General features: G+C 38.3%; 1 protein-coding gene across 2 annotated transcripts in view; it reads left to right on the forward strand.

The window, feature by feature from the left end:
• The window catches only part of PCCA (propionyl-CoA carboxylase subunit alpha), a 291,871-nt gene that overhangs the window by 110,987 nt on the left and 158,883 nt on the right, over positions 1-22,001 (forward strand). For both annotated transcript variants that reach the window (XM_080377685.1, XM_080377686.1), the window contains 3 exons: positions 6,904-7,054; positions 17,435-17,578; positions 19,111-19,185. In XM_080377685.1, the coding sequence (XP_080233811.1) occupies positions 6,904-7,054; positions 17,435-17,578; positions 19,111-19,185 (370 nt within the window). The remainder of the gene's footprint in view (positions 1-6,903; positions 7,055-17,434; positions 17,579-19,110; positions 19,186-22,001) is intronic.

Raw genomic sequence — 22,001 nt, forward strand, 5'->3', positions numbered from 1 at the left:
GCGAGAGGGCCACATAATACTGTTTATTTCTTTTTGAAATGGAACATGAAGTACTAAATACTTTGTGCTACTTTTAGTACCATTCATGGTAGTGAACTACAGATGTAGGTGTCCAGTAACTCAAAAGTACTAAAAGATCTTAATCCCACTGATTCCAAACACAGATGAAATACATTACTGCTGTGCAAAGAATGGTCTTGCTGTATTTTCTGTTGTGGCATTCATCAGAGACTGTGTAGAAAAAAAGGGCAGAAGGAAGTTCTAATTTCAGAAAACCAGACAGAGGTATATCACTACCCATGGGAATTCCCAGTGTAATGTGTTCACCAGCTGGGATAGGTTTGCCATTATTTTATAGCACAGTATGTGATGCAACAATTTAGAATGTAAGGAAAAAGCACATCATTCAAATGATGGCTATGTAGAGGCAACATACAAGTTAATGTTGGATGGTAATTGTGGGACTGGCAATGTTAGTGACCTAGATTTTAAACTAAACCCCAAAGTTTAAAAATAAGGATACAAACCCACTAATGAATGCTTAAATAGCTCTTGTTCCTTCCCTGGTAGTGGTTGTGGACTTCTTGGAAGCCTTATGCCTGAAGATCTTACTATATTTTTGTTTGTGAAATGTGAATACTTCAGGTCCCAATATAACGTACATGTGCATATACATATACCCAAGCACTAAAGAGAGGAGAGTCTTTTGCCTGTAGGAGTACTTAAAACAGTGGCAGGCAGCACCTTATAACTTTCATGGCATTCTCTGTTGGAGTTGCCGTTAAGTTTTATCATCCTCACCTGTAACTCTACAAAAGTGTGGGCAGGTCAATGCTTTTCAAAATCTGAAGTGGAAACTCTTCTTCCTTCTTGTTGTTGAATGTTTTGGTCTCTGCCAGACTTTTATTGACAGCTTTGGAAGCCTTATCTGCTGTACAGCCACTTGTGGTTGGCTGCAGAATATTTGTTTACAAAGGCTTACAAGACTTGCAGATAAGCAGGGCACTAACTTCTGTGGGACACTGTAGAGACCCTAAAGCCTGAAGTTAGCCCTTGCTGGGAATACCTTTTCAGTTAGTCTCATTGATTAATGACTCATGGAAACATCTCTTGTACAGCTGGGAGGAGGGAATATACTGTCCTTTTTTTCCCCCCTCCTATTTTAAATGCTAGCTGCCATTGCGGCCATTAAGAGCTCTGAGACAGGTTAAAGTGCTTTTTTTTTTTTTTTTTTTTTTTTTTTTTTTTTTGTCTTTCATGAAGTCTAGGAGATAGGGATGCTATGGGCTAAAATGTTTATTTGTCTTCTGTACAATTTAGGGCTTTTGACTCTGGCCTCTTCCGATTTACTCTTTTCCAATGGTGGTGTTTTCCTAAGTATCTAGTTTAAGAGTATGATGTTTTTGAGGGCCTTCTGGCTTTGAGAATAGTCTCTATGATTTTCTTAAAGCTAAGTCTGCAGCTGTTGAGCTTATCCTTATGGGATCATTTCATGTTTGAATCTCCAGTTTTCCTAGGAAAGTTCAGATGAGTAAAAAAAAAAAAACCACCTGTCTTTTGAGGAAAGCTCTTTAGTTCACACCCTGATGAGGTTACAGTATTCAACGGAGCCCTGGTGTTTGCAGTGGTCAATCCCCCAGTTTCAAACAAGAGACCAACAAACTTTGCTTATACCATTTTCACATAGTCATTTGTCCTACTCTGTTCTAGGAAGCACAGACAGTAAGACACATCTGATCATCACCAGTTTTTTAGTTAGTGCTGGGCAAAGTTAGTGTTACACACAACTTGATTTACAGTGATTTTCTTTGCTTCTAGCTTCATACCTTCTTGGAAGATGCTGTTGGCTTCTTATTTCATCACAGAGGCTGAAATTTAAACAGATGAGTAACATTTAATAGTTTGTTGTTGTTCCTTAGTGCAGTTATTGTTTCTCCTCTGCCCAAACTCTCGTCTAGTTGATTTCAGAGACCGTTGTTTCGAGACAGGGTACTTTGGCAAGAAAAAATGCATGAGGGTGTGTTGGTATTTTCTTGTCTGCTGGAGTGATTAATAAGGGATTCTTCCCCATGTGGGGAAACAAGGCCCATAGGCTTATCAGCAAATCCATTGATCCTTTAGGATCAATCTCAAGTAAATGGATCGATGGAAAGTAAATATACAAGAGTCTTAGCTGACTTCTTATTCAATAACCAGAGCTCAAAGGAGTGCTTAAACTTCACTTTGGTGAGAGCAGGTGTCCTATCAAACCATTTCAGAACCTGTTAGAAGCTTTTTAAAGCACCTTAACTTTTACCTCACCACTTGGTTGAAGGAATGTCCAGCTGTTCAGAGGCACATGGTTATCTGTACTATTTGATGCCCAGAGTTAAGGTTTTGGAATGTTGTTAGGAGAAGTACCATGCAGAGGCCCTTCCACTCACGGTGATCATCCAGGACTATCCTTTGCTGTAGCAGTCAAAGAGATTATGCATTTGATACTCCATGGCATACTATTTAGAATCACTGAACCATTTAGGTTGGAAAAGACCCTTATAAAATCATTAAGTCCAGCTGTTAACCAATGACTGCCAAGTCCACCACTAAACCATGTCCCTAAGCACCACATCTGCGAGTTTTGTAAACGCCTCCAGGGATGGTGATACCACCAGCTCCCTGGGCAGCCTGTTCCAATGCTTTACCACCCTTTCAGTGAAGACACTTTTCCTAATATCCAGTCTAAACCTTGCCCTGGCACAACTTGAGGCCGTTTCCTCTTGTCCTGTCACTTGTTACTTGGGAGAAGAGGCTGACACCCACCTCACTACAGCCTTCTTTCAAGTAGCTGTAGAAAAAAGGTCTCCCCTGAGCCGCCTCCTCTCCAGGTTAAACAACCCCAGTTGCTTCAGCTTATCTTCATAAGACTTGTTCTCTAGACTCTTCACCAGCTCTGCTGCCCTTCTTTGGACACACTCCAGCACCTCTACATCCCTCTTGAAGTGAGTGGCCCCAAACTGAACACAGTATTTGAGGTGCGGTCTCTAGCTATCATATCTCAAAATGCTGGCCTTCAGCATACTGGGTGTTAAACCTTCTCTCTACATCTTCAGGCCTTTCCTGGACAGGTAATGATGGAACAGTGCCCTACCATTGTATTCTACCGTGTAGTAACATGCAAGATCCCTATTGGCATCCACAATGACCAAGTCTTTAGAACTTACTAGCTGTCTGCTTATTCTGCTTTGCTGTCTCTACATTTCTCCAGTGATTCCATGTCCTTTGTGTTAAACCTTAGATTCCAATGTTTTCAGAATAAGATGATACTGAGGACAGTCTCATAACAATTTCCCAAAATTTCCTTGAGTTTAACCTCAGGCAGGAAATAATTTTTTTTGTTTGGTGTGGTTTTTTTTTCTTTCTAGCTGCACACATTCGGAGTTGAGATTGCCTTATCTATCCTAGATGTTAGTTTGCGGTGTCTTTTTAAGAAAGATGTTCTTTCAGTTTCAGTTCAAAAGACAAAAATGTTTGTTTCTGCCTGTGACAGAAAGATCTTAAGAAGCAGGAGATTTTAGAGGGAGGCTATGTTATCGTGACTGCATCAGAATGCAAGTGAAACAAACTCTTTTTGTGACCTTTTTTGCATACTCCGTTGTTAGCTTCTCTCAGGAGTGTTTCTGTACCTGGAAGGTGCACACAGAGCAAATTATTTCACTTTCACCAAGCATTAAATTCTCTCTGAAAGATCTCAATACGATGCCAAGAACTTCAAGATCATATTCTAGATTAACTGCTAAGTTGCTACGTGAAGCCACCAACAATTTGAGTGAATGTATGTAGACAAGAACTTAGCAGAAAGGTATGTTATTGAACTAGACTCTGTACAAATTCTCCTTAGAGTTGTGCTGCATGTCTGTATATCAGACTCCACATCTCTTATCAGTTTGTCTAGGAATTCTTGAAGGATTTGGGATTAGGAGAAACAGCGAACCTGTTCTGTTTGTGACTCTTTACATGATTCATAGTTGGGTGCACTTTCAATGTGGTGGCAAAACTGTGTTCACAAATACTTTAACATATTTACGCCTGTGGTGTGGTAGTACATGACCTCAAAGGAGAATGTTTTTTGTAGCTAAGTAACTTTTTTTAAACAAACAGTATGCCTAACTATTTCCTAAGAGCAGGTAAGCAGACTCTGACATTTAGAAAACGAAGATGCTATTCTCTCCCAGTATAGTGGTACCTTCAGAGGAAGGGTAAATGTTACTGAGTTTTTTCTTTTTTGTCTAAGCTGAGCAGTAAATTTCTACTGATGGTGCAACTGTTTATACTTTTCAAAATATCAACCTTATTGACGAGTGAAAGTGATGGAGATATTTTGGGAGACATTACTGGATGAACTAGAAGTAGACAGACAACATCTTGCCCATGTGGTTCATCTCTTTGGCTGTAGAAACAATGGCACAAACCAATTGTATTGTCTTTGATCAACTTTACGATAGCATGACAAAGGTGTTACGAGTGAAATGTCAGGTCTGATCTTATTTCTTCTTTTTGGTGCTTTTATCTTGTGAATCCTTTTTACTTTGTATCCTTCATGCTGCCATAGGAGTGATTAGGTTGAAAGAAAAATAGGTGTATGTGTGAGAAAAATACTACAATTGAGGTTTGAAATGCTGTGTTTTCAAGTGATGCCTAATTAGATTGGTGAAAAGTTGTTTCAGTTCTAAAAGGTACATTGTTAAAAAAGGGAGAAACAATGTATATGAAAGGTAAAGCAGCAGAAGGGAGCAGGAAAACTTCGGTTAATTAACCTAGCTGATTGCAGGGATGATGCAGTCGTTTTAGAGCATAAAGCTTAACCGCGTGGCAGAGATCAAATTTAGCAATGTGGCACCTCTGTTGCGTAATTTGGCTACAGCAGGTGGGGAACAGAGAGATCTCAGACCTACATTTAACAAACATAGGGAAGACACCACTGTAATAAAGGGGAGTAACTGTCTTTCATCTGTATGAGAAGTAATAATGGTTATTCTAGAAATAGAGTATGAAGCTGATATTGAAAAGATTCTGTTCCTCATAAGCCACTCATTAACCTTTCATGATCAAAGCCCTGCAGAAAACCTGAATTGAATTATAAACTGTTGATTTTGTGTAATGTATTATCCTCTTACTGAACCAAAATAAGAAATATTATGAAACTCTTTTACAATTACCAGTGCCTATTTTTAATGGGTACAGTACAGTTTTGTGTGACTCTTGTTTTTTCCTTTGACTTGGTGTAGGATCTGATAGCTTTCTTGGGATCACACTTGACTTCCTTTTCCTGTTGATCCCATTGCTTGCCAAGAAAGAAAGAAATTTTTTTCTGAATTCTGAAAATGCCTGGGCTACGATCTATCGGAATCGGCCTGATGTAGGGGAAGGACAGAGGTGCTAAGTAGCACTTTTCCCATGAAGAAAAGGATTCCGTTGTCTCCTGGTTTGCCTTGATATTTCCTCACTTTTTGTGTCATTTCAAATATGGCTTGTTGTGGCAAAAGCCTCTAGCTGTTCTGTGAGTTCAAGTCTCAGTGAAAAACACCACAGTAGACTACTGAGAGGTGGGTCCTGACCCATCACTGGCTTCTGTACCAACCGCAGTCCTAGGCTCCAGATGGAGCTTTAACTGACTTTGAGGGGGATACTTCAGATACGTGGAGGCTCCTGACTGCTCCTTTGCAGATTTAGGGCCCGCTGTTGGAAGAAACCTCAAGAAATACGTAACACTTGGTATGTTAGTAGCTTAGAGGTAAGGTGGGAGTGACTTCTCATTCCCTTACAGAAGTATTTTTAAAACGCTGGCTGAGTTATGTGCCTAATGTAAGTCACCACAGAAATATAATAAGTGTATTTGTAAGCTTATATAAGAACAGCAGCTTCATGTTGTCTTTCACTGAAGGTCAGTGTATCAGGGTGAGGGGCAAACAGTTTCACAGCTTTGGTGGAAAGCCACAGAAATTTCTCTAGCTCTGAATTAACAATTTGTATAGGTTAATCTAAATCTGAATTTGTGGTACAGAATAGAGTAACAAGCAGAATATGTACCTTCCTGAGTCTTCCTAGACCAGCAGAAGTGTCATGTTGCTCTCCTAGAATGAGAAGGCTTTGCATTTGGGTAGTGTTCACAGTGGCTCCCAAGGTGGTAGCTGAGCTGCTCTTTGCGTGCCCTTGAGTGTGTTCAGGATTTGTGGAAAGGAATGAATTGCAATTAACAAACACGGATAACTACTGTCCAGCTTTACAAGTAAAGCTGAGAGAGGAAATGTAGGATATGAAGGTTTAAGTATTGATAGTGTCAACGCTGTGTTAGTTGAATATTATGAATGCTCAGATTTTCCTCATTGTACTCTTATTCATCTAAGAAGCCTGAATAAATACTTCATTAATTTCCAAAGCTTCTTTATTGCATAGAATATCAATGAAATAGCCACACTGTTCTGTTTCAGAGTGAGAAAACAAATTTCTCTTGGATCTCCTGTCTTGTATTTTGGCTTTCATATTTTCATTGGATGGATTTTTTTAGTTACTGTTTTTTTGCAAATAGATAAGACTTCTAAAATATCATGGATTTTTATGTATTTTCATTTAACTTGCATTGTTATAGATGTCAGTGTTCTAAAAAGGTTGTGTTCTATTATGTTATATTTTAGAGAATACTGTTATTTATTCTGAATTTCCTGTACTTTAGCAGTAATTGCAAAGCCTGAAGCATATCTGTTTAGAGGTAGTATAAATGTAAAGGCATACATCTGACAGTCTTGACATATTTTCATAACTTGAGTAATGATTCTGTCTGCTTTTGGTTGTAGTTTAAGCAGAAGATGAGATGATGGAATTGTTATTATTATTTAATTAAAGAAAGGCATTGTTTCTGTATTGTAGCACTTTTTTAGACCCTGAAACTCGAAGAGCGATGGGAGAGCAAGCAGTAGCTCTTGCCAAAGCAGTAAAATATTCCTCTGCTGGAACAGTAGAATTCCTTGTGGACTCCAGTAAGAATTTCTACTTCTTGGAAATGAATACTAGACTTCAGGTAAGAAAAACAGCCCTTCAGATTCAGAAAAGTGTTATTTAAAAAAACAAAACATAACCTCCTTCCATACTTGGGGGTCTGCTCCTGCGAAGACTTAAACATAACTAACTTGATGCATGTGAGCACTTCCCACTGAACTGAAAAGATCTACTCACTTAAATAAGCCTGCGTATACAAGGCTTTGCAGCAGTGAGCCCTTGCACAGCACTCAAGTGTTCGGAGCTTTTGCTCTTTGTTACACTTGACCTAAAGACCTTGCAATAGAGGTCACTGTTAAGTGCCACTGTGAGTTCATAGTAAGTGGGTAGCCACTGTGCTCTGATGCTTTTCCTCACTGGTCCCTGAAGTTTCTTTTTTGTTTTTTTTTTTTTTATACTTTGATTGCTTACTGAGTTTCTCTAGGAGGGTGATTAGAACTTTGTGTGTATATCACAAATAAAAACACTAGCAACCTGCTTATGATTGAAATTGTGACTAGAATGCAACTGTGTAAAAAGTGTGCTGACACCATGTAGGATCTTTGTAGCAACCATTGTAGTCGGTAGTAGATGTTATAATGTACCCCACAAATGAATGACCGAACAGTGTTTTATGGAAAACTCCCTCTTCTTATTATTTGACTGTTATAGTGCATTTCTGGTCATAATCTAAGAAAGCAGGCACATAACTTGAAGTCTGTATTTAATCTTTGAAGGCGGGGAAAAAAGTTCAACTTGTAAGCAAGTAAAGTCCACTGTCTTTATCCTCCTTTTCTCACTTTGTTAAATAATGCCAGAAAGGCTGAAGTGTGTAATCAAGCAACAGAGTGATGAGCTTCTCATTCTATTCTAGCTACATTTTGTTAGGGATGTGTCCTGCCTGCTGCTCTTACATATAGGAATGATAAGAGTATAAAGACATCCTCATAATTCTGACATCTTTGCATGACTTCATATAAAGAGCTGGGTAAATTTATGCTTTAGATAAAGAAGAGAGAGAGGATTTGGGGATGTTGCAGTCTTTCTCTGCATCAGGGGAAGACTGCTGGTAAAATTTTCCTTGCCTTGCAGGGCGGCAGTGTTTTTGGAATTAGTCGTGACAGTTACAGTTCACATCCTTTTGCCAGGAGTTTGTTAGGCACAATCTGGTCTACCTTGGATTCTGTTAGAGAGGGTGGTGGTTAATGGCAATGTATAGTTCATTAAAACATTACGAAGAATTTATGTCTCTTTGGTCATGTTCTTTACATTTTTCCCAGTTTTGTTGGTTTTGAGAGAACATTTTTTTAGTGACTCTCCATGTTCTTGTGTACACAGAAGAAAATTAATTTATAGTTTTCTGCATAACCCACCAGAAGTTCAAAAACATTTCCTTGCTGTAGTATATTATTGCCCATCAATTTCTAAATGAAATTCATGATAGAGTATCCTTGGAGTCCTTTTTGTAATTTGTTTTTAAGATGGGATCTTTGCTGTTTTGTGGTGTCTTCTCCCTGCAATTCCTAGTGGTGTTTAAAGTCCCAAACCTCAAACTTGCTTAATTGTACAGGTTTCCACATACTCGGTAAGAAAACTTTCACAATTCCATCATTAAGGACTTTCAAGACTCCTTTTGAAATGTAACTTAAGCAGTTTGACAATCCCCTATAATAGCAGACTCATTCTTTCCAACGCTTAAATTTACTAATCTTAAATTAAGAATACTTGTTTAGATATTCTTTGATTCTTCTAGCCTGACTGTGTATTGTCTCTAATTAGTATTTCAGCTTGAGGCTGGAGAGTAGTAATTTTCTCAGATTCTTCCCCAGACTTACCCATCTGATCTGTCACTTCTCCCAGGTCTCAAGCTTTACTTTCTGTTCAGCTAACAGTTATGCAACTAACATCTCGTGCTTGCTCCCTTTTATTAAGAGCCAAACATAGAAACTCAAATGAAGCTTGTCCACATTTAACTTCACAACCAGGAGAGTCTCCAGATGTCCCTGTATTGTTTCAGCCTTTTTTCCTTTTACATCTCCTAACTGTGAACAGTGACTAATAGGTTTACTCGCCCTGTTTCTGCTGAATGCTCCACAGTTGGAAGAACTTTCCCAGATAATGGGCATCTGATCTGTAAGTGGTGCTCCTAAGGTCTTTGTCAGTGTGCGTTATAGACACAGCTACCTGTCAGCATCATCAGAATTTGTCTACTAAATTGCACAATTTCCTGTGTCAGTTTTAACGTTTCAGCCATCTCTAATAGATCACTGTACCTTTTCTACATACATACATTTACATTTTAGATACAGGCTTCAGAATATACTTGTGTAAACCAAACTAAAGCATGTCAAATAATTTGCACTGCCTGCTGATTTCTCCCCTCCTTCCCTTTGGTGTATCTATCAGATATCTTCCCGTGTGTTTTGTAAATTATTTTGCAGTAATCGAGAGTTGTATTATTTGGTCACATTTTGAGGAAGGCTGTCTTTTTGGGCAACTCTTTGGGAATATACCTTTTCTGTTAAAAAGTATAAATAGCACCTTACAGGAAGTTTGTATTTTATTTGATGTTTGTGTTAAGTGTTGCTGCAATACAGCATGAGATTGGAAAGCAAAAAAATGTTGGTGAATCAGCTCCATTGTGTCTCTTGTATGCCACACAAATCTGTTGCAGATGTTTTCACTCCTTGCAAGTAATTCAGCTAGAATGATTTGATCTTTGCTGTTGTTAATATCCTCTTTGTTGTATCTCCTTTTCTGCCATCTTTCAGGGGCTAGGTGGTAAGTATGAGACATGAGACTGGGTAATTGCATAGCAAAACTAGTTACTCTTACTTTCCACAAGAAAATGTAGAGATGTCTGCCCTAGCAGCTACAGGAGAACTTCTGTACATTGTTGTTTGGGGCACTTTTTGGAGTGGTTTTCAGGCAGACAGCACTGTTAAGATTGTTGAGACAGACCAGATGTTGAATATCTGATTCTTTATAGCTGCTCATGCTGCAGTGTGCTTTGTGTTACCTAGTTGTCACCAGCCTAATCAAGGGCAGCCGTAGTCCAAAATATCCAAACAAGAGCTTTGAAATAAATAAGAAGTTTTTGACCCCTTAGATTAATGGCCTTTTCTAACTTCCAAATCGTGTCAGAATCTCATTATTGCACTGCCATCAGAAATTCTGACTTTCACCAGAAAAGTCTCTTCAGCTTTGCATTGGCAAATCAGAAACATTCCTCTTTGACTTTATAGGAAGAGTGTGTATGGTCTGTAAATAAAGACTATCTGTTAATATATGGGTATGGTGTGGCTAAGCTCCTTACATGTGAATCAATTAGTGACAGCAAAGGGAAAATATCACATTCTAGAAGTTTTCAGTCCCTTGAAATGAGAAGCATCCCTTGTTGGCTTGAGAAGAACTGAGAGAAGTAGAATGAGCGGTGTAGAGAGAGCACTTACCCTGAATACAGTTTGTGTGTTTGTCTCAGGTCTATTCCCAGCCTTCTGCCTCCCTCATGAGTTCTGCAATTTAAATAACAAATAAGCGCTGCCTTCCTCAAAATGTGACCAAATTTGCTTAGAGTAATCCAATTTAAAAAATTGTTGAGTAGCAGTGTGTTTTTCTCCTCATGTGACAGTTTGAATATTGTTGTCAGAACTTTTTGAGGGTAAAGGTTGATTTTGTAGAATACTCTGTTGATGCGTTTGTAAGAGATTTATTGAAAACAAATGGTGTTTCTGTATGATTTTATTTTACAGTTAATTGGAGCGAGAGTATTTTAGTTCTTTTAAAGTAACTTGATTCTAAGGCATAAGGTGAATGTAAATAGGCTTCCATACACCATAAAATATCAGCCAGTGTTAAGATTTTTGTTCATTGCTTTCATTCTTTTCATGAGATTTTACTGACTTCTGGAAAGTGATATATTCCAGAACGTTGAATTTGTACAAAACCGGCTGTGCCTAGTGTAAAAGCCAGAGGAAGTATCGTTACATGTTTCTTTATACCTCCCTTTTCGTCAGTTTGTCCACTCATGAAGGTATAAAAAGCATGACTGGGAAATGTCCAGATGTAGAAATCCTGTTGGTGATTGTCTAGAGCTCCACTGCTTATAAAGTGCTGGTTCTAACAGTTGCTTAATGGTATCTGTATTCTGTTGCACATGATTAGGCAGCACCTGCTACGTGTTTGCTCAGTGAAGGAGGGAAGTGTTGGAAAATATTGCAGCTGCACTATATAAACAGTAGCAGCAAAATACAAATAGCGAAGTGATGAGCTGAGTCTGTACTGCCAGCTAAAATCACACAGAGGCGGTGACTTTGGTATCCATAGCAGACCCATGGGATGGCAAGCAGTAGTTTTGCTGTCTCCGTGTTGTGTAGCTGCCTGGAGGATGAATTGTAATAGATGGGCAGGAATATGGGAGCAGTGAAAGGGGCTGTCAGGAGTCAGAGGAGTAGATTTCTACAAAGTCTGAATGGTGAGGTTTCAAAGTGAAGTCTCAAGTGACTGTTTTCTGCTGTTTGCTGAGACTCTTCATATTTCTTAATACTGGAATCTTGTTTTACTGTGACACTTTGCTTCAGTCATTTTAAATAGGCTAACGAACAGTGTCAGATGGTAAAGACTTTCAATTGCTGCTAACCTGGACTGAATCTGAACTACTGACCTAAAGGTGAAAGGTCTCTTATCCCATTACCAATCCCCTAAGCCCACCAGAATCCATTCTGCACACAGTTTATACCAGCTGTTCATGGCCATTTTTAGAACCGAAAGAAAAGGTGATTTTGCTGCCAAACAACACTTCTTCACACAAGAGGGTCAGCCGACAACAGTTAACCAGATTTTTGCCACATTCTTGCCTCCTAATGCAACTTCCATTATGTAGCTACTGGTTGTCTGCTTTTCGGGCTTCCCAAAAGAACTACAGAAAAGCATTGCTAATTGTTGTTGACAGAAGAGAAGACATTGTTTGTGTAAGTCATTGAATCTGAAAGATGCTATTAACAGTGCTGCTAGGACATGGAGTGATATCTGAGAGACAACATTGCCACATAGCTAGCATAAGATACTATTCAAAAAGTAGAGAAAAAGGAGGCTCCCCTCCATTTTTAATAAACAGAGAAAGAAAAGATCATTCCTTGAAGGGTACATTAGTTCCTTTCCTTTGGTGAATTTGATGTAAAAGCAAACCCAAGAATGGCTGTGGTGTGACCAGAGCCACCTTGAACAAAGTACTCTGAGAGAGCTCAAATAGAGCTGCTATATATAGTGAAAGCAGGAATTGCATCTTTAGAAAAGAAAGTGTAGGTTTTGTTGGTGCAGGTTTCTTTATTTTCTTACATGAAGTACATAGCAGAAAGGAAATATTGTAGAATTACTTGTGAGATTTTTTTTAAGTGCAGGATGTTATTTGAAAAAGTTATGCTGAGATTGTGAGCTAATTTGTTTATATCAAGTGTGTGCTGTTTGTTTAAAACACCAGATTCAGTATTCATAGGTTGTGTAAGTGATTTCTTACCTGTGTCTGTCCAGTACAATACAGAAACAAGTCCTTGCAAAGAAATATTGAGAACTGAATCAATGATTGTTGGAAGATAACTTCATATGAGGAAGTAGATTATTTTTTCTAAGTTATTATATACTATGATTAAAAACTAGTTGGTACCAAGTGTCTGTGCATTAGTTTTTACTTGTGCAACATCTTACTTAGGAAACAATAAAAGAAGTTTACCCGAGCAACTTAGTTGATGGAAGTTTTTGTAGCTCTGGTTGCACGTAGTTCTTTGATCACAAACCAATAAATCAGAAAATATACTATGTCTATACAAAAAGACAGCATAGGAGATTGCCTGTTACGTATTCCTGTGTGCTTTCCGGTCATGCTGTACACTAATCCAACCATGGTCTGTTCTCTAGCAGCCTTTCTGAAAAGCTGTTTTTTAGTATGTGCTCCCAAAGCCCATACATATGTGAACTATTTTGTAGAAAGAAGATGTGACCCCAGAGGAAGTGCTCCTGCTCATAGTAGTCAGGAAGCTGGCATGCCCGAGGAGCAGAACATGTGTGCACCTCTGTTGCTGTTCAGTTCTCTGAAATAGAAACCAGGCTTACTGAAATATAGGTGGTTGAGAAGCGTCCATAAGCTGGTGGGTTTGGGTCAGTTGATACTGGATTTGGCTGTGGCAGAAGAGCCTGTGGGATTCCAGGTGAATCATGTTTCCTGGAAACTGAGGTGTATGTTGAAAGTTAGTTTTGAGATTATTTATCTGAATGTAAAGGAGCATATGGCACCAACTAGGGATTTACAGTAGTAGCAGTGACATAGGCTGTAGTTTTAGGTCTACTGAAATTTAGATTTTTTTGGCTGCTATGGTCTGCTTGAATGCTCCAACTGGTGTGTGAGTAACTTGATGCCTTGTGCACACAGGGGCAAGAGAGCAATCCGTGAGAGTATCTAGAAGTGTTTGCTATTAGATGTGGGTACCTTGATGGTCTTGAGAAAAATGTGCCATGGAATTATTCCCCTGAATATAAGGGGAGCAGTCATTGCTAATTTAACTCTTAGCTCCAACTGTTCATAAAAACTGCATGGCTCTTTTCGTAGCTGTGGATGAACCCCAGTATGATAAAGCTTTAAGACTACCAACAGTCAGAAAACAGGAGGAGAATTAGCAGCCTCTCTGTACTGTTCTGGGGATAGATGCTAACTGGACTGTGATGCTTGCAGGTTCCCCTAGCTCTCTTGTACCTGATTCACCATCTATAAACTGGGACATTGTTATCTTCTTATAGGCTTTGCCACTAGTGTCTCTTGCTGTATAAACTGGAAGAGGTTAGGGAAGCAAAAACACTTACAGCGCTCACGGGGAATGTGATTGCTGTGAGATGTCTGAAGAGCAGATCCAGTATGAAGGGGAAACACTTTCCTTTCACCCTATATGGATATTGCTGGCCATAATAGGTATGACTTTGTGGACTTGAAAGCACAAATACAAGTGGCATTTCTTAGAGAAAGGCGCGTGTGTATCACAGAAAGCAAGGAGTAAGACTTTTGAAGGAGGTATGTACCGTATTTAAGTGTATTGAAATGATGACTTGTTATAAATTGTTGATCACCAGACTTGGTGTAAGTAAAGGAACTGGTAGTAAACATGATACTTTGGGCAGCTAACTAGTTGAGTGTTATCACTGATCAATTTTTCTGCTTGTCCTGTTGAGAATAAGGTAGAGTTGCCTTGATGTAGCTATGATCTGTAGATCGCTTGCTGCAGACATGTCTGGTTTTGTCCATTGTGTTAAGAATAGTGATAATGTGTGAATTTACCAACTATCGTATAACCATACCACCATTGGCTCTTACCGTGTTGACTGGGGCCTCACGGACAAGATCTTCGATCAAGTAACTACAAAACGGAGCATGGCCCAAAGCTAAGAGTTGATAAATTGGATGTGATTCAGCTCCGTTTGTGAGCATGCTCACATTCATCTCTTGAAAAATTCAGTCCTTGACTTACTGTCCATAAAATGGCAAGTAAAGCCTAAAATTAATAGGAAAAAGTACAACAGGCAGGCAAAACAAGATCGATGCCTGAAGTAGAAGGCTGAAAAGTAAAAGGGGAAAAGTATTTAAAGCCTAGGTTTTAATAGTGATTTAAAAATAGGTACAACAATTACCTTAGTCAAATAGCCGAGGCAGTTATTGTAGAGCTTTCATAAGTAGGGAATGATCATGTCTGTGTTTTCTTTTTCTGGGATGTGAGGGAGAAGAGGGGTCTAATTTCTTCACTTCTCTTACCCTCATCCTTTGCTTTGTAAAAGATTAGAGCTTTAATTTCAGAACCTGCATGTATCTCTCAGTGGGTGGATTCTTGCACATCCAAAACCTCATTGCAGGGTGCTTGTTGAACCAGGATATGGCATTACTGCTTTGTTAGTGTCCTTTTGTACTGTATGCTTGAAGCACATTCTGTATAACGCTAAAAATACTGAACCACTCCTGCTCTCATCTTGCCTAAAGAAAACTGCAAATGCTAAAACAAGTGCAGTTTGAGCTGTGCACTTCACTGAAAGGTTTAAGTTACAGATAAGTGAACTAGGATTTCAAGGTTAAAATTCTTTTCTACCCCATTTTGGTCATCCGATGGTCTTACATTTAAAATGCATTTTAGTATACACTATTTGGTACCCCAAAATTAGCAATATGATTGGGACTGTCTACATTATGCCTGAACAGCACTAGCTGAAGCACAGTCCTAAAAGAAAGCAGAATAACTTCTCCCCACCCCAAAAAAAACCCTCAAAAATTTTTCCTTGTCATATTTTCTGAATGCTGTTTTGTGTGCCAGACACAAAGGGAGTATTTTGAAGAAACAGAAGAAAATATTGACCAAGTCAAAGATCTGTATTGAAGAATGGATTAAATAAATGTTTGTGAGTCATAAGAACCAAACAACAAAAATATTTTTCTTTCCAGAAACATTCTGTCTTATTTTGATCATCAACAATAAAGCTGAAAACAACAATGAAGCTATTGAATCTGGAATGCCAATTGCTATCCAAGAAAAATGACTGTATAACTAAATAATGCAAATATCTTTGTAAAAAAAAAAACCAACCCAACAAAAAAACCCCAAATACTTTATTTTAATTATCTGGAATGTTAGAATTCCAAATGTGTTCTAAAGAGTTAATTTTTTAAAACTTAAATTCTGAAATAAGAGAATAAGTTATGTTGTCCAAATAATGAATGTTTGATAAGTAACTTTCTATTACAATTTAGGGAGTTTTAATAGAAACTTCCAAGTCTTAATAGAAATTGAATTGCTTCTATTTAACACTGCAGGATAGATGCTGAGATGTTTCATAGAATCTCAAAATACTGTTATTAAGCTTGACATGCTGGAGAATATCATGTGTTGGGTAGAATCAAGATTGAATCCCAAAGGTACATCCTTAAACTGTATAATCAGATTCCCATTTCAGTGTCACTTTTATCCTTCAAAGAATAGGTGCTTGTTTCAGTGATGGTTTGTCATTAAAATTATGTCAAAATGTCTTAAAATGTTGTTGAAACTCTAAACAAACTCACAGCACACACAGGGCTAATTATGGACGCTATCTGTTTATTTTTGCAAAGCTTTTTTCTTAAAGCCCAAAGCATCTTCTTGTTCTGATAAGCCACAAGATAATTATAATGACTAAATATTTTGTGTATTACTAGTGTACTTGAAGGAAGAAAGGCAAGTGATTTGGTCATTGACCTGTTCCTGTGTCACGGAAGTACATAATATGACATTTCATGGTAGAAGAAATCAGTGTGAAGTGCATTTTCTTAAAGTATTATGGCCCTTGGAAGCCAAACATTTTATAATAAAAATGGCAGTTCTGTCATAACTTCTGTTGGGAAAGTCTTACAGCTGTCTCTGTGTGAAGAACATGCTTTTAGTGTGCCTCTCTTTTACTCGATCCGTATGGTGCGCCCTCCTATCTTTGGGTGCTTTCTTACTGTACTATGTCTAGTTAAAGGCTTTTTAAAGTTAATAAAGGCGTCCATTTATATCCCCATTTCAAGGAAAAAGTGCGTGTGTATGTGCATATGCGCGCACATGTGTGCATGCTTGTACGCACATGCCGGCTTAGTGTGAACGACGGGTATTCCCATGGCAGCATCATCCAAAGCCGTTAGCAGCAATTTGCTGAGAGCGCAGAGTGACTCTGCTGGTCCAGCCCAGCTATTGTGCATGCTAAGCACTAAACAGATAAGTCTGGAGGGGGGGTGAAAAATTGAAGGATCCATCTGCTCATTTCTGCTACACTGCGCTGATGCAAGATTACGCTAATCTGGTTGCTTGTCAGGACAGGTTAGTGAAAGCAGGCGAACGGGTGAGATTTAGGGTAGGGTAGTTCTATGGAAAATTGTAAGCAGCTCCTGTACGTGCCATGTTAAGTGTAGCAGAATGGGTTGATTATCAGCTACTTGGAGATTTTCAGTTAAAATATATTTATGGCTACAGTGTGAGTCTTTTCAAAACAAAATTGAACGGGAAAAGCTTCTGAACAAAGAAGAATGAACTCGTCGTCACCAGATGTATTTGAATTTGTAAAATAAATTAAAAAAACCCACCACCCTGCAAAATCATAAACCCTCTTAGCTGTTGTCTATAGTTTTCCTTTTCTACGCTGCTCCTAGTTATTGCAATCTGCTAATTTTTTTGTTTGTTTTGGGGTTTCCCTGCAAAGAAGGTGGTTGCTGGAGTTTGTCAAGTAGCAAATTTTTTTTGGGAAAAAGACAGAGATGGGAACGTATTCTTTGTGTGCTCTTTGGCTGGTCTAAGTTCTTGTTTATCTGTGTTTGTTTATGGAGAGGGATTTTTTTTTTGGGGGGTTGTTTTTGTTACCTACTGACTGACAGTTCTTGACCTTGCAGGTTGAACATCCCGTCACAGAATGCATTACTGGCCTGGACTTAGTCCAAGAAATGATCCGTGTTGCTAAGGGTTACCCTCTCAGGCACAAACAGGCTGATATTCCCATCAACGGCTGGGCAGTTGAATGTCGAGTTTATGCTGAGGTAAATGAGTGGTAACGGGGAGGAGGGTAGGTGGTTGAGTTGTGGAGTAGTAATACCCAGGTGTGGATAGATGCCAAGGGGAAGTCAAGGAATATCATATGAAAGTCAAAATTTGGAGTATATAACACAAACGGTTAATGTAGAGCTCTTGTAGATTTTTTATTTTTTAATTGAAAATAAAGCATGTATTTCAACTTAACTTTTCTCCAAAAATCAAAATTAAAAATGGTAAAAGAGAAGGGTTTTTTTTTTGAGGAGATCTGCTGTATGTTCTGTTCACGTTTAATGATGTAGTGCTGGAGTTAACTTGCTACAGTTAACTAGAGTTTCCAGGTTTCTTAACTTGTGTACTCAACTTAAAGACAATTGATAGGCAATAGCTTACAGAATTGTTGTACTAAAATATTTTAAAAGGTTGTTGAGAAAGCAAGTTATAGGTCTTCTGAAACTACAGTTTATAGGACAAAATTTCAAAAGTGCGTTCCAGGACAAGAACTTTATAGTATGACTCCCTAGCTCACCTTAAAAAAGCTTCCTAAAATATAAAACCCATTTTCAAGTGTGTTTAAGACATTTCAAGGTAATGTCTTATTGCTGTCATTTTTGATATGTGAATAACCAAGATTTATTAATTAAGAAAATGACGCCTAGCTTTCTTAATTTTGTTTTGGGAACATTTCAGGTAACTGTGCTCTTCCAAAATAATTCAGAACCTTGATGTTTTTTTCCTCACTTAACTATTGTGGCTTTTGTGACCCATGGCATCTTTATACTGTTTTTTTCTTTCTCGTGACAGCACATAATCTTGTGCTTTTGCTCTACTGATTACAAGTTATATGAACTATTTCGATAAAGAATATTTGCCCTGTGATTGGCATGGAAGCTATTCTGAATATGAGTATGCTTTACCCTGTGGTAACAGATGATTGGGCTTTTGTTTTGTTTTTGTTTTATTTTGTTGTTGTTCAACTTGGATTCCCTCACATTTGTAAGTAAGTAATGGATCCAACTACTATGCCATGAATTTGATTATTCTGTAGGCCATATATTATTTGCTGTCCTATTAAGTTTGTGTTGGTATTGCATTATGGGGGAGATTTCCAAAGGTACAAGTCAGTTTGATTTCTTAAGATAATTTAATTTCTAACTGACCTTTTTATCTCTGAATTTTTTTTTCCTTATGCTTTCTTCTGAGCTCCACCCTTCTGAATACTTTCCCATCCTTCTTCCAAGGCACAATGTAGCAAATAATGTCATCTTTATATGTTTTGGTGGTATACTGTAGCTGTGTGCAGAGCACTTCTTTATTGCTTTTTGACTGCAATGCAAGAGAATTTACGTGCTTCCAGTTTTTTATTTGGATTTGTCAGGGTTATGTGGATGAAGAAATGTACTTCAACACCAGTAGTTGTGGGGAAAAAACCAAAGTAATTCCAGTAGTGGTTTCTGTTAAACTTCAAGCTTTTAAATGGTATCTTCTCCATGTCTGTAAAAGCTTAATGCTTTCTCATGTTTTCTCAAATTTTTTTCAGGATCCATACAAATCTTTTGGCTTGCCATCCATTGGTAAACTGTCTCAGTATCAGGAACCATTGCATGTGCCAAGTGTAAGTAACTTGGTTCTGGTTTTCATAGCTGCTGAGCGTCTCTTTTATAGACAGAGTCTGTAAGTACTCAGCAGCTTTGTAAATTAGACCTTTTTTCCAACTTTTTGCTGGGGGTGGGAGGCACAGGACATGGCGCTACTTATTTATGCAACCTGAAAACCTGCTTAAAAATGTACAGTTCCAAACTGTTTAAAAATGTTCAGATTTGGTGTAACAGGAAAACCATTATATGTTGAAACACTTTATTACATTAAGTAACTTTCAGCTTAAGTTTTTCAAACACAGCTTTAGTAAAAATACCATGGTGATTAGAAAGGACAGTGAAATTTTAAGTCAGTGCTTTAAGCATGGAGAACTGGGGACACCAGTGAGAACCTGCCGGTGCTTTCGGTTTAGCTTTGTAGATTTTAAAGAGGAAATTTGTTACAACGTTTCAGGATACAGTTGAGCTATATGAAACGGCTGTTTATCAGTGTTTTCTGCGATGTGTAAAGAACAACGACACTGCCTTTCTGTAAAATCAAGGTAGTCTAAGTCATAAGTGCACATATACATGACACTGTGTCAGTGGAATGATGAGACTTGTACTATCTGTGAATATGATTATTCAGTCTGATTGCTTGCACGGAAAATAGTGAAAGATTACAGGAGGAATCTTAAATGTGGAGATGTTATTGGATATATGATTTATTTTGCTTCTTAAATTGTTTTTGCCCGTGTATTTTCTAAAGGGACCTGACCCTTTCTGGTCTTCAAGGCTTCATGCTGTGTTCAAAGCCTGAAAGCAGAAAAAAACTGTGAAGATCTAAAAGGCATTATGTGATCTTAAAGAGATGAGGGAGAAAGGTATCATTGGATGTATCTAAACATTTTTTTTTAAATGCAACAAAGAGTATATTTAATAAGAATTTATAATGAATACTCCAGTGGTTGTTAGAAGTTTTCACCATGTTGTAATAGCTAACAGGATGTCAAACATTTTGCCCTTGCAAGTTTTTGCAATTTGCAATTTTCCAAACGTGAGACCTGTTGAAAGTACAAGTGATAATGGACAAACTATACCCCCTACAGTCTTTGTCCCACCAAATCTTTCTTCAATTAATGCTGCAGCAGGAGTTTTATGTAATAACATTTGCGCTTGTGAGCCATCCATACAAAGAAAAAACAATTAAAATGCCTTAAATGTTCTGCTTACTGCTGTTATTTGCTTGTGTGAATGTTGCATGTCAGCTAAATGGACCACGGAATAGATAAAGTGATTGGGTGCAGGAGAGTGCACACTAAGCTTTGTCTATCATTATTGCTGGGAGCAATCAAATTGATGCCAGCAGGACAGTAGACGCGTTGACAGCTGTAATTATGTATCTCCATGGTGATCACTTTTGGCCTGTCATGGAGGCCCATGAGTCCCCTCCCTTGCAAGCATTTAATCAGATTGGGCTGTCACTTGTCAGGTAGACAGGGAGGGCTGGGAGTTGTGCTTAGGGGGAGAGGTGAATTGAAAATGAAGGGTGGGAGATGCCTGATTGCTTCACATGGTCCATCGTGGTACCAAAGAAAGAAATTTTAATTACGCTGGAGGCTTCAGAGCAACGGCTTGAGGAGCTCATACGGACTGTCTAGGCTTTTCTCTTTCTGTTTACTTCTATTGTTGTATTAAAAATAGCTGTTCTATTTTTATGTAGACACTCATGGTTTGGTGTCTTAATACGTATTTTCTGCCACTGTGAAACTAATTTCTCTCCTGAGAATGTCACGCAGCTAAGAACAAAATCAATAATGACTAAAAAAGTTCAGCATTACAGGCCCGTTGTGCCACAGTGCTTGTTTTCTGCATTTTAGATTTTAGAATTGTCAACAAGTTGGCTTAAAGAGTTAGTGGAGGCTTGTAGTGTGCCACAGTGAGTTAATCTTACGGGCAAATGCCAAATGCATTTTTGATCCATTTCTTCTGTGTTTCAGGTTAGCTACGATTGTATACCCATGCCCATGTGCCAGCCATTCAAGCTGGTGGAACTGGTATGCATGGCCATGTGAGGGTTTTCGCTGAGCCATAGATTGGAATATACTGGCTATTTTTGTGTCATGTAGCCTGTAATTTCCTTGGTACATGCTACTTGTAAATACCAAATTTTATTCAACTTTGATAATGGAGCTTAAGATAGGTACCCACAAAACCCCATATTGTGATAGAGCGTTCATGTTCGATGCTCTTACACAAGATAGTAAATGTGCTGCCATATCTGAAGAGCTCCAGCATTGTTCTTTGCCAGTCAGAGTCATTAAAAGACCAGACTGCTGATCATACCAGAAACAGAAGGCTCTTGGACTCCGATATAGCAAAGAATGGAGAAATACTAGGACCTGTATGTGTTGGTGAGTGGAATTTGATGCGTTGATAGTTCATTGCAGGACTGGGAAATAGATTGAGCTTTCCCCCTGCCCCCACTTAAGCAATTTTTTTTCTTTCAGTTTACTGTTGTCCTAGTGTAATAACACATAATGATAGTACAGCAGCCAGCAATGGAAGTGGTGTGGCTGTAATACCAACGAGCTGTAGGGTACGGTGGGATCTTGAACCTAGCTTGTCTTTGGTATTCTAAATAACAAATAAAAGAAAGGAAATATGTTAAGCAGAAGTAAATGCTGGAGGTCTAGTAAGTATTGCTATTGTTTATCAAGTTGAGCACATTATAGTGAGTGTCTGTTGAATTAGGGTTTCTTTTTCATCCAATATTTATTAAGTTCTGTCACACCATATAGTTTATAAAATCACCTACTGTTACTAGGCTCTGAAAATATAAGCACCACAGGGA

Source organism: Falco punctatus, assembly GCF_963210335.1.
Source record: "Falco punctatus genome assembly, chromosome: 2".
NCBI classification, from domain to species: domain Eukaryota; kingdom Metazoa; phylum Chordata; class Aves; order Falconiformes; family Falconidae; genus Falco; species Falco punctatus.